Genomic DNA, 13,259 nt, shown 5'->3' with positions numbered 1-13,259 from the left:
ATTTCAATAAAAACCATAATCCATTGCACTAGCAAATGACACACCGACTCACCTTCTGCTCTGCTCTGCTCTGGTCACAGCCCGGAACCAATAAACACGGTCTCCTGCGTTCCACGGTCACTTAGTAAAAACGGACTTCCGGATGCAGACAGCTACATTTCCGGCAGATGCTCCCCGGTTACCTAGCAACAGCTTTCCACAAGCTATTTCGCCGTTGTACTGTTTATATATATTGGTTGGTGCGGTAACTGGGAGCCATGAGCAGAGCTGGGGACTTGTGTTTGAGTTCTGCGGGGGCCTGGGTGAAGCTGGCAACCTCCAGCGACGAGAGACACCCAGCAGAGCATATTGTGGATGGGTGAGGATAAAGGGGCTGGGACAAAGTTCCTAATAAATGACATAAATCACCATTGTTATTGTTTTCTATGTATTGCTATTCAATAAAATGGGAGTTTTTGAGGTCAAAATAGCAGAACAGTAAACCCAAGATGGGTTTTTATGAACTAAACTGTAACGAATGGCAAAATTAAGGCTACATTGTTTTGATCTGGAAAATAATTTCCAAGTCTGCTAAATTCACAGCTGGGATATTGTTATCCGAGTTCCGCCATCGGGATTTTAATTCAATTACAATTTAGAGTCTAGTGGAAAAAAAACAAATGAATGTGCAAATTCATTCTGCTTTTCACATTTTTTGTGTTTTGTATTTTTAAACGCTGCCATATTTTCTGTATGGGAATCTAGCGCTCATTTATTGGTTATTGTGAATGTGCAAATTCCATCGCTGGAGGTTGTGAGATTTGTTTGTTTTACCGTAAAATGTGGAATTTCATGTCCGCATCATACACTACAATTATCAGGATTATTTACTAAAGTGAGCATTCACAGCGAATTTCAAATGTTAGGCCAGAGTAGGTCACCTGAAATCATAGGTGACTTAGAGAATTTTACCACTTTAGCTATTTTGACCTTAAATTTGAAATTCACTTAGAATTCTTACTTTAGCAAATAACACTGTAACTCCGATTTGTAGCAAAGTAAAATCCAAATGGTAATTTGTCGCCAAACATAGCTGATATAGCAAATCTTTCAATTCCACTATAGTGACAGCTAGGCCGTTTTTGCTTGAATTGTGCTATTTGGATTTTAATTCGCTTCAGGTTGGAGTTTAGTGAATAAACCGTCTTAGAATTCATTGTGAATTCCCCAATTCACACTAGTGAATAGTCTAGTGAGCACTAGCAATCACTAGTGAAGATACTGGGAGGGTAGAACATAGAACATGTCTCGCTTTAATTGCCATTACTAAAATTAATATCCGTCTAAATAACAGGCATTCAAGCAGGAATTTTAAAGATGAACTGTGGTATTCCAGGATTTTTAATATATTTATTTCTTCCTATATTTAACAAATATATATTTGTTAAATACACATTTATCTTGCAACAAAATTTAGTTCAGCTTAATCTTAGCTTCCTGTCAATCACTGTTACAAATTCTGTCAAACAACAAGGTTTTTCCTTTCCTTTCTCATTGCAGTGTTTTCCCTATCTTTGCCTTGTCTAAATTGGATTGTAGTTTATCAACCGCTAAATTTTCATATTCTTCTTTTGTGTGTTACTTTTTTTTTTTTTTTTTTTTTTTTTTTTTTTTAGGAATCCAGAAACATTCTGGATGACAACAGGGATGTTTCCACAGGAGTTCATCATCAGCCTCAATTCTGTTTCAAAAATCAACAAGATTTCTATACAGAGTTCATCAAGTAAATATGCTGGCTTTCTTTTTTTTGCAACTTCATATTGCCACAAAAATTATTGTCCCAACTCTGCAACATTTATTATTATCTTAGTTTGAGTCATAACCAGAATTCGTGTAGCCAAGTACAAATTTACCCAGGACATTCTTGAAACCTCAATGTATCCATCCTGGTAAAATATTTTATAAATAAATAAATTTAAAGGGTTACTCCAAGCATCATAACCACTACAGCCTGCTATAATGGTGATGCAAGGAGACCCCTGGTTATTTTTGCTGGTAATGAGGCAAACAGTTTTGCAATGGCTTGCCCTCTTACCTGGATCCCACCAAGCTCCAATGCTACTCTCCTCCTGGGTGCATGCGACTTCTGCAGAGCTGCAGAAACCAGCTGCAGATCCGTCGTCCATTCATTGGCTGGGAGTGTCAGCTGACCATTCCCACCAAATTTCTTTCTGCATAGATCTATGCACATAATTGATATTAGCGAGTCCAGAATTCTTGTTACATATTTGACTGCAGAAGGGTTAAACTCTCTATGTGCAGATAGAAATACACAAGAAGGAAAGAAGAGCAGCCTAGGAAAGTAAATATTAAAACGTAAAATTTATTAAAATTTGTATTTTTATAAAATTAGGGAATATTAAAAAGGTACCAATGTAATAAATAGTAAAAATAAAGCAAGGTAGGCACACTCAACTAATTATTACAAAGTAGCCCCAAATGGAGCTCTGTAAGTAAGTATTGGGTGCTCACTTACATGAGGCTCTATCACCAAAAGCCCAAATAAATGCTAATACAAATAGAGTAAGGAGCACAACCAAAAGTGTTTATATACAAAAAAAACCTTTATTAAGTGGGTACACACTATTAGAATATCTATTTAAATATGAAGCAAAAAATACATAGTCATATAATGCTGTAAAGCAACAACCAGAAAAATTCTGGATATATATAAACGCCAAATGCGTAATGTATGAATAGAATATTCGTAACACAGGCAACTAAATAAGATACTAATACAATCCAAACCCAAAAAACCCATATAGAAAAAATACAGAAAGCATACCAGACCTAGTGAGAAGCAGGGACAGAGTCAATCAAAAAGCCCCCAACGTTGCGGCAAGAAGCCTTTATCAAGGCTCCCTTGATAAAGGCTTCTCGCCGAAACGTTGGGGGCCTTACTCTATTTGTATTTACCAATGTAATAAATAACATTCTAATCGAATGGAAGTAAACCTATTATGTCATAAATGTATATTGTTTGGTGTAATGCTTATGGCAGTAGCAGAGAAATCACGACTTGCAGTTTCTACATAAAACAAATGGGTATCCATGTAAGGACACACAATGTGAAGTGAGTATCAATTTGTATCAAAACCAGACATAGAGGTAGAAAAAAAAACAGCAGGGAGAAACAAAGAAGGAGTGATATAGCATTTCATAATCTGTCCATGCCTTCAAAGGCACCTATACAATATGCTGGATAACAAGTCAGTTGCTATGGTACAGAAAGGAAGAAAGGACAGGTATAGCTATAAAAATAAACATTCAGCAATGTTCCACAGTACTGCAAGCACTCTATGTGCTATGAAATTATTAAATGATTGAAGAAGTCATGTTGCTTTGGGTAACCCTTTATTATGCTATCTTACTCATACACACACACATACAGCCTTTTGTACCTTTCAGTCCATCTACTAATTTATAACTTCTTTCGCTTGTCTTGCTATTGCACATTTTTTTTCTTTTAAAAAATACTTTATTTAGATGCAGTTTAGAACATCATGGGAATTATATCAAAATTTCAGAAGATGACATCCAGATTTCATTGAGTCAATTATAAAATAAAACAAAATCACACCCAAAACAAAGAGAAAATGAAAAAAGAAACACAAGGAAGACTCTTCCTCTTCTACTGAGTGCCACTTTTAACCATTCACAACCCAAAACATCTGCTTACCTTATTAGTGCCCATTAGAATACACATATACCACCGCAAGGAGATCACACTGATAAAATGGGACTGTTGACATAAAGTAGGTTTCGCTGAGATTATGTATCACTAAGATTACACTGCTTTTAAAAGGAAGTGCTGGAATGTATTTTTTTATTATTATTATGTATCACTAAGGACCACGTTTTGCCAACATTTGTCTTGCTGCGACTGTGGTTTTACTTATCAGCTTTTCTAGGGTAGCAAAGGCTTGCAGAGGCATATACAAAAGGAATGTCCATGGAAAGTGTATACTGGTTTCTGGATTACTGTAGTTGACAAGTACTTAACATTTGCCTGAAGAGATCTATCCAATGCAGCTTCAGCAGATGTGATAGAAAGATCCTATGTAAGGCCTCAATTTAATCTTTTTGAAAAAGCTTTATCGAATGGATAAGCATTTGTGTTTAATAAAATAAAATATTAAATATTAAAAAAGCTTATGCAAACATATTAAAAATCGAGCCCTATGTTAGGGATATATATTTTTATCCAATGAAACACATATAACACACACATACAGATAATGTAAAGAGTTGATAAAAAAAATCATTCTTATAATTTACAAGCAGGGATGTATTTACCACAAGGCAAACAAGGCATTTGCCTAGGGCGGCCCTTTCATGGGGGGCGCCAAAAAATGCCACCCTAAGCTCCCAGACAAATGCCTTGTTTGCCTCGTGTTCTGGGGCTGTCTGAGTGAGTGAGTGTAGCTGTCAGTTTGTGTCTGTGAGCGAGAATGGGTGTGCCTGTGAGTGATTTTGGGGGTGCCCGAATTTAGTCATGCCTAGGGCAGCACAAATCCAAAATACACCACTGAGTAAAAGGACATCTACAAGCATTAGAATAACTGCTCTATCCACCTTTAATTTCCTAATTTTGTTTTAAGACACCTTTCCTGTTTCTACTTCAGCTACCTGGTCTTTTTCTCTACATTCCATTTTCCCCATTTCCTATTCCCTCTCTTTGCTACACTCTGCTTTTCTTTCTTTGATTTTCACTCTTTCTCAACCATTGTGCTTCTCTGTTTTTGCCCTGCGTTTCCATTCCCTTTGTGTCATCACATAATTAATGACTGATTGATGCAAAATGAAAAGTTGCATCTGTGCATGCCCCCACAGCATTTCAGTTTAAAGTAATCATTCCTGCAGTTTATGTTCTCACCAGGTGAGTGTATTACATGCTCTTTTACTGGAGCATATAGGTACATATCGGTCTGGCATGTTGCTTCTTGCTGCTGCACTCAGATAGTTAACAACGTGTCATCCGCACTCCCCAAGCAATACCGATTTGATGGTGGTCCAGATCAGATCGTAATAAAGTGTGCTCAGAGCTGTGATCTCGTCTACCACAGCTTGCACCGCAATCTATTTATTTCTTCACAGCTTCTGACCTTTGACTATAAGACCAGATAACCATTTTATTATTTGCAATTATAAGAGATGTATTTGCTTTTTTTTTTCCAGTACAAAGATTACAAATTGAAACAAGTATGTCTAAAGACCCAATAAATTTTGAACGTTGTGTGGAAAAAGGTGAGTGCCTTTTATACAAAGATGCTAATACAAATGGTTTGATTCTCTAAATCTCTGATCTGATCAAGTGGAAGCACAGTTTTGAAAAATATCCAGAGAAACAATGAGAAGTTTTCCTTTTCCAAATTTAAAGGGGCAGGCTGTAGACAACTAATGCATTCTGTTTAGTGCATTAAATGGATAATTCAGTAAACATATACAGTTAAAACTAAGAGATAATTTTAAACACTCTTACAAAATAATACTTTTTCAGTCATATTTTTTGAGTTAATGCCATTACAGGTTATTTTTATGTATTTCTTTATCTCATTCTTTTGAGTGTTTTAATTATTCAGGTATTACAAAAATTTAATCAAAACACTACCCATATATGTATCTGTCTATATTCAATCCTGTTACATTTTTATACTTATACATTGTAAAGAGATTTTAGATTTGTGAACTTTACATTGTTGGCAGTGGCTATGTAATAGAATTCAGTATATTTGGGATAGGGAGGGTCCAGAACAAACTGTAGGTAAATAATCAGGTAGTAGTTGTCCAGTAATGTTGTGAGTACCAACTTTTCAATACACTATCACTAGTTGTGCAGCATTGAATACTACACTGATCAGCCACAGCAGTAAAACCATTGACAGGTGAAGTAAATAATATTGATTATATTGTTACAATGACACCCCTCAAAGGGTTGGGTATATGAGGCAGCAAATAAACAGTCAGTTCTTGAATTTCATGTGTTGGATGCAGGAAAAAAGATCTTGGTGACTACAATGACCAAATAGTGATGGCTAGAAGACTTGCCCAGAGCATCTCCAAACCAACAAATCTTGTAGGGTGCTTTCAGTATTCAGTGGTTAGTATCTATTAAATGGTGCAAGGAAGGAGAACTGGTGAATCGGCATCAAGGTCATGGAGGCTCAAGGCTCATTGATGCATGTGGCTCAAATTGCTGAAAAACGTAATGCTGGCCATGATAGAAAGGTGTTAGAACACACAGTGCATAGCCAAAGACCGGTTAGAGTGCCAATAATGACCTCTGTCCACCATTAGAATGGCCTTCAATAGGGACGTGAGCGTGAGTACTGGACCATGGAGCAATGTAAGATGGTTGTCTGGTCTGATAAATCGCATTTTCTTTTAGATCAGGTGGATGTTCTGGTGCGTGTACATCATTTACCTGAGGAAGGGATGGCAACAGGATGCACTATGGGAAGAAGGCAGGCCGGTGGACATGTTATGCTCTGGTCAATGTTGTGCTGGTAAACATTGGGTCCTGGCATTCATGTGAATGTTACATTGACACGTACTACCTACCTAGTAGATTGTTTCAGACCAGAAAGTGCACCCTGCCATTCTGCAAAAATTGTTCAGGAATGGTTTGAGGGACATGATAAACAGTTCAAGGCGTTCCCTTGGCCTCCAAATTCCCCAGATGTAAACCCGATTGACCATCTCTGGGATGTGCTGGAACAAGAAATCAGATCCACGGAGGCCCCACCTCACAACTTGCAGGTCTTAAAAGATCTATTGCTAATGTATTGGTGCCAGGCATGTTCAGAGGTCTTGTGCAGTCCATGCCTCAATGCATCAGAGCTGTTTGGCTGCAAGAGGACCTACACTATATAAGGCAGGTGGTTATAATTTTGTGGCTGATCACTTCTATAACACAAAACAAATGACTTGCTCATATATACACTGTAGTTCCAATACCTTAGTTGTAGTATTTCGGCTCCTAGGTTTTGCTCAAATTTGTAACACTTCATATTGTACTATGTGTGCTTGTCAAAGCTAGTCTTTCATACAAGTTATATTTCCTTATGACTTCCTTCAGTTCACTACTTGTCTTGTGTATCAATAAACAATATTTGCCACATTCCACCTTGCTGTACAATGTGTGAATGATACTCTGGTTTGCGCTTAATATATTTGGATACAGTACTATGGATATTTTCTTTTCTTTTCAGAACTTGAGCATGTAGAAGGACAGCGTCAGACAGAGGAGATTGCAGTAAGTGCCTGGCCGGATACTCTGTGCCTATATCATGGATAGTCAACCATTGGCACTCCAGATGTCATGTACTTCAGTTTCTAGTATGATTTACCTAAAAAAAAAATAGCTGACTGAACATAACAGGTGCTCTTGTCCATGACATCTGTGGGGCAAGCATTTTGCTATCCTTATTATTGTTATCAAATTAAATATACTATTTTGAAGACTTATTTTCTATAACTCTGCACATCAACAGTTTATTCCAGGGACTCTTTGAGAAAGTCCAATCGTTGATACTAAATCTCTCAATACCAGAAATAGTCCGCCGTAATTTGCCTTGTATAGCTCCGAAACCGCCTGATGTTGCATAGATTCTTAGGGAATCAAGTTGTGAGGGGTGTGCCTTTTGAAAGGAATATTTCCTGCATTTCCAAGTGTTGGAGTATTTGAACGATAGAGTATGTCTTACATTTTGTGGGTTAAATGTTAAATGGGAGCTGTCACTTCCCTGGATTTTTAATAGTATGTTTATTGTTTATTTATCCTTATATTTAACAAATTTGTATTTATTAGGTGTGGAGATTAAATGCAGACTAAATGCAGACATCCACAATTTTTTATCCTGCAACTGAGCACCTCCATCTTAGTTCTGTCAATCATTTTGATAATCGTTGTGCTTTGCACCTGCCAGTCAACAGAAAACATACAGAGAAAATGAGAAATGAAACATTTTTTTTTTATTTCTTATGTTGTTTTGAAAAGTTTGCCCCTGACTTTGCCTCGGCTGAATCTTTTTTTTTTTTTTTTTTTTTTGTATAATTCTTTATTTTTGGTGCAATAGCAACAATACAGACATTTGTGAGAATGCCACAACAGCATTTGCATGGGATATAGTAATGTTATGTACTTTCTGTGAGTTGGGCTGAGGTGAGCTCTGCACTTTTTTTTTTTTTTTTTTTAGTATAATGGGCTAGTTGGTCGTATCGAGAGTGATGGCCGTGCCTTTGGTGTGGATAATGTGTAAGGTTAGTGCTGCCCCTCGGGGTCCTTGGGTGATGGTTTAACCCTGGCACAAAAAGTGTGTGCTTGTGGTTTCCCTAACCCTTTGCGTGGCGTTAGGTTTTTTAAATTTTGTGATAGTGTGAGGGCTGGGTTTCTGTGGTTCGTCTATGTGTAGGTATGTCTGGGTTAGGAGCCTGGCTATCTGAGCCTGACTTGGCTGCTGATGAGGGTATTACTACGCCCGTGAACCCGTCTAGTGGTTCATGTGGGTGCTCCATGTTTTGCTATGCCCTGTAACCCCAGGGCATTAATGGGGGGGAGGGGGGGTAGGACTCTGTAATCTGCATGCATGGTGTCTGCCTCTTTACTACAGGGCCCTTTGGCCTTGTCTGACTCGTTAAATTTGGTTTGAGTTGGGAGTGTTATGTGTAATTTGGTGCAACAGTGGAAAAGAAACATGAACAAACAATATATAAACGTGATTCATGGCTTGTGGTCACTGCAGGCTTCAGTTCGTGGGTCCAGGGTCTCTACGGGTGGGGCCGTGTCGTTGTTGGACAGTTCCAGTGTGGTCAGGAGGGCTGGGCCTTCTCCCGGGTTACTGAGCTTGTAATGAAGTACGCCTTTGGTCACCCACAGCGTTCTGGGGGTTGCCCATATGTATGGGATGCCCGCTGTTTGCAGTGTGGATGTGATGGGTTGCATGCTCTTGCGCCAGAGTAGAGTGTCTCTGCTCAGATCCTGAAAGAAGGTAAGTCGGTGTGTTTCGAATTCGTGTGGTGAATTCCCTTTAATGGACAACATTAGGGCTGTTTTGTCCGTTAGTGATTGGCATCTCAGGATGTCGCGTGGGGCTGCCTGTGGTGCTTGTTGGGGTTTTGCAATGCGATATACGCCGTCGAAAGTAAATTGTTTCGCCTGCCTATTGGGAAGGAGTGAGGCCGCCAGGCGCCTTACAAAGTGGGGCAGTTCTTCCAGTGGCACCGCTTCTGATACCCCTCTTATTTTAATATTCTTTCTCCTGCCCCTGTTGTCTAGGACGTTGACTTGTCTGTTGATATTAGCTTGCGCGGTTTGTATCTGGGTGACTGTGTCTTTTAGGGAGGTGAGGTCTTGGCGCAGGTCTCTCACCTCTTGTTCCGCGGCTTGGGTGCGGGCCGAGACCGTTTGCACCTCTGCTGCCAACCCTTTCAGGTCCGCCTGCCACATTTGCTGCAAGTTTCTTTGGAGTCCGGTCAGCATTGTCTGGATGTCCCTCTTGGTTGCTGGAATTGAGTCTTCAGTTGTTTGTGTGCATGTGCTGTTTATGGCTGCTATAGCCATGCTGTGTGTGGAGTCTCCATCTTCAGACCACTCGGGTGAGACTGCTGTGGCGGTTCGGGTCCGCATCAGTGAGGGAGTTTGTAGCATGCTGCCTATATCCTTGTGCGGTATGGAGGTACCTGGGGCTGATTTGTGGGATCTCCGTCCCATTTCTTCTGGGGTGTAGAAGTCCGCCTCAGTGCAGTATGGGCTCGCCCCGAGCCACAATGTCAGCTCCCTGGTTAGAGCCTGGTCGCGTGTGCGGTAGGCCCCTGCTCCTTTGATGCGGCGTTTTGTGCCTGGCCTCTGTACAAAAGGCATCTGCGGGTTCCGCCAGGTGTCAGGGGTTAGTTCCCGTAGTTTTTGTCGGCAGATGGGCTTTAGCTTTTGCGATTTTCAGTGTTTTTGGCTCCGGTTTACCGGAGCTGCTGGAAATGGCGCCCTTCTCCTTGCGCTGCTAGCTCCGCCCCCCATAATTTGCTAAATCTTAAATACATGTTTTAAAAAAAAAAAAAAAAAAAAGAGCATTTAGTGAACAAAAGTTAACACAAGGTATAAATGATCTGCAATGTTTTATTTAATGGTGTACAATTCAGAAAAGGTTACAGTTCTCCTGATACCATAAGATATTGCATCAGGGGGCAGTGGAGATGAGTGAATAAGGTCAGAGATGTCACACAACATAATTTAATCCACAAATAGATTCAATTTATATTCCTTCACCACAACCTCTACCCTCTAATGTTCTTCCGATCATTCGGGAAATGGGTCAATGACCAAAGATTTGTAGCGGCAGCAAGGGGCAGCCCTCATGTGTTACATTGCCTATAGGGAAGATAGCAGCAGAAACTGTTTTATTGGTGTCAACCCGAGTAAAATGCCCTAAAGCAATCACTGAATTACATACGTTAAAGGATCACTATAGTGTCAGGAAAAAAAAAACTAGTTTTCCTGACACTATATAACCCTCAGGGCCCCCCTCCCGCTGGGCTGAAGGGGTTAATCAATGGGGTTAAAACCCCTTCAGCTACTTACTTTAATCCAGCGCCTGGCTCCCTCGGAGCTGGTTACCTCTCCTCCCACTCCTACATCATTTTTTGACGTCAATGCTTTCCTATGGACGTTCTACACATTGAATGCGTTTTTCGAATTCAGCGTCGCAGAAGCGCCTCTAGCTTCTCTGAAACTGCTATGTTTACGTCTGAAGGGTTAAAACTTGGGGGTCCTTGCACCCAGACCACTTCATTGAGCTGAAGTGGTCTGGGTGACTATAGTGGTCCTTTAATTAGTACACCGTGATATACACAAATGTTTGAGTACATTGTTACTGTACTTTGTTATTTTTTAGTGTGCATTGTTCTTAATCTGGTGAACTAATTCTGTTTTCCCCCCTTTAGCTCTCTGGAATTCAAGCTACCTATTTGCGCTTTGTGATCTTGTCCGGATATGACCCTTTTGTGGCCATATACAGTGTTTCAGCTGAATCATAACATAATCTTCAAAGTGTTCAAAAGACTATTCTGTGAAATAGATTACGCCATGAAGCCTGTCAGCCTCAGTCTTTTAGGGAGAGTAATGCAAAAAATGGCGACCAGATGTTTGTTTTTTGACAGGACTGCAAACTGTGGTTACATTATTTTACATTTGCATAAGTGTATGTAATATTTGTAAATAAATGATTTCTTATTCATGCTTATATGTTGTATTATATCGATAGCTTGTATTAAGACCTGATAATAAACTGGATCTATAATGACATTGAACTTGGTATAATTGTTTTTGGCACAAAAATAGTCTTTTAATTCTGAGCAGTGCCCTGAAAACTCTTAGCTTTTCTTATAGATCTACAGATGTTCATATTTATGTACACCAGGGGTAGTCACCCTTTTAATACCTACCGCCTACCAGTGCCGCAGTAACTAATTTTTATAGCTCAAGTGCAATTTTAATTTGTTTATTTTTTTTTTGAAAAGGAGGTGGGTTTTTTTTGTGTGTGTGTGTACTTATATGTACTTAAATTAATCTAATTTTTTCTATTCTGTTTTTTTTTTATGTGTGTCTTTGAAGTGCTGTGTGTTTGTGAGGGTTACTGTGCATGTGTGGGGTACGCTGTGCATGTGTGAAGGGGGCAGTGTTTGTGTCTGTGTGTGTGTGAGGGATGGTGTGTGTATGAGGTGGGCAGTCTGTATGTGTGTGTGTGTGTGTGTGTGTGAGGGGTGTAGGTTGCATAGGGTCTATGCTGTGTTTAGGTGGGTGAGATGTGAAAATCTATCTTAATAACTCCCCCTCCCTTCTTCTTACCTTTTACCAGGGAGGGGAGATATAATGCTGCAAGCCCTGGTGGTCCAGTGGTGGCATGTTAACTTTAGCGTGCAGCTCCTCTGGCTGCAGGCTGACTCTCCTGTCCTCCTGCATGCACAGCACTGTATCAGAGCATTACCATGGTAACATGCTGCAATGCTCTGACCAGCCTGCTCGTAGGAGGAACACAGAGCCTACCGTGCCCTTTCCTCCCTCTGCTGGAACTAAGTGCCAGTGGGCTGGTGAGATCATCTTTGATCTCCTCACCAGCCTGAGATGGCTTATTGCAAGGCTGGCTCTGCATGGATCCTTTCATCTCCCCTGCTGGCCTTGATCCACAGCCATCAAGGCCCACTGGGTGTTTTCTGCAGAACCCACCACCGCCCACCTGAAATCTCAAACCACCCACTAGTGGGCGGTAGGGACCAGGTTAAAAACCCTTGATATACACTATGATATATTTCTCTATTGTTTTAGGCTTCAGTGAGCTAAGAGATTACACCCTAAGAACAGATATGCCATTATTCCTAGTTGAGCATCTCTCTGTTTTTTGCCCTAAAATGTTAAATTAACTTTTAATTTACTTACATCCCAACAATTCACACATAAGTGACAATATTTCAGGGAGGTGAACTAGTGAGTTCTAAATTGTGCATAATGGGCAAGAAAAACAAATTAGGGATGGAAGAAGACCGTATACGAAGACAAGGAAGGTAAAGTGTGGGGGCGATTGTGGATTGTAGATCGCGTGGAAGAATAGAAAGAGGAAAAAATGGTAAAACATTCAGCAGCATCAAAAATGTAGTAACTTTGTTATGAGAGGAAGAAAGGATAGAGTTTACAAAGGGGTTTATTTAAGTGAATTAAAAAAGTAAGACAAATAGCATTACAGAGTTGTAGAATTTTCTAAATGAGTTAAGTTTACATTTTGAATTTTCTATCCACTACATTTGTGTTCAAAGAGTAAACCCCACCAGGATTTTTGTGGATGTACAAAGGATACCTGGTAACCCTAGTACCTTTTATTTTCGTATGGCTATTTAATCCCTCTTTTGGCGTGTAGAAAAAAAATAGATATATGCTCCTTTGCAACAGTGAGATTCTTACCTTTGATATCATAGGCGTCACACGTGTAAAGAGTGACTATAAAATCATACATTCATATATACGTGAGTTAAATAAGTTTGTGTGGCACGTTTCTGATATCCTTGTGCCAACATAACATTAGTTTATTGGGACAAAGTGCAACGTTTCGATCCCCCAAGGGATCTTTCTCAAGCAATGACATTTCCTAACATGGTATCCTGTCTGAAGCATCTGCTTTGTTCAGTTGCCTTGTTATAGAGATACATTGTAGTTTATCTCTCCACTTCTCTCC

The 13,259-nt window shown here is 39.8% G+C and overlaps 1 protein-coding gene across 1 annotated transcript; it reads left to right on the top strand.

Annotated features, from left to right (window-relative positions):
• Positions 1 to 155: 155 nt before the first annotated feature.
• On the top strand, positions 156 to 11,338 carry IFT25 (intraflagellar transport 25). The gene is made up of 5 exons (XM_063427248.1): positions 156 to 358; positions 1,656 to 1,762; positions 5,218 to 5,286; positions 7,251 to 7,294; positions 10,978 to 11,338. Exons 1-5 carry the CDS (start codon positions 258 to 260, stop codon positions 11,068 to 11,070), a joined length of 414 nt encoding a protein of 137 aa, XP_063283318.1. The 5' UTR covers positions 156 to 257; the 3' UTR covers positions 11,071 to 11,338.
• The last annotated feature ends 1,921 nt before the right edge of the window (positions 11,339 to 13,259 follow it).

This window comes from Pelobates fuscus, chromosome 7 (genome assembly GCF_036172605.1).
Source record: "Pelobates fuscus isolate aPelFus1 chromosome 7, aPelFus1.pri, whole genome shotgun sequence".
Lineage (NCBI taxonomy): Eukaryota > Metazoa > Chordata > Amphibia > Anura > Pelobatidae > Pelobates > Pelobates fuscus.
The sequence above is the reverse complement of the archived record's forward strand: the minus strand, read 5'-3'. Positions and strand labels throughout refer to the sequence as shown.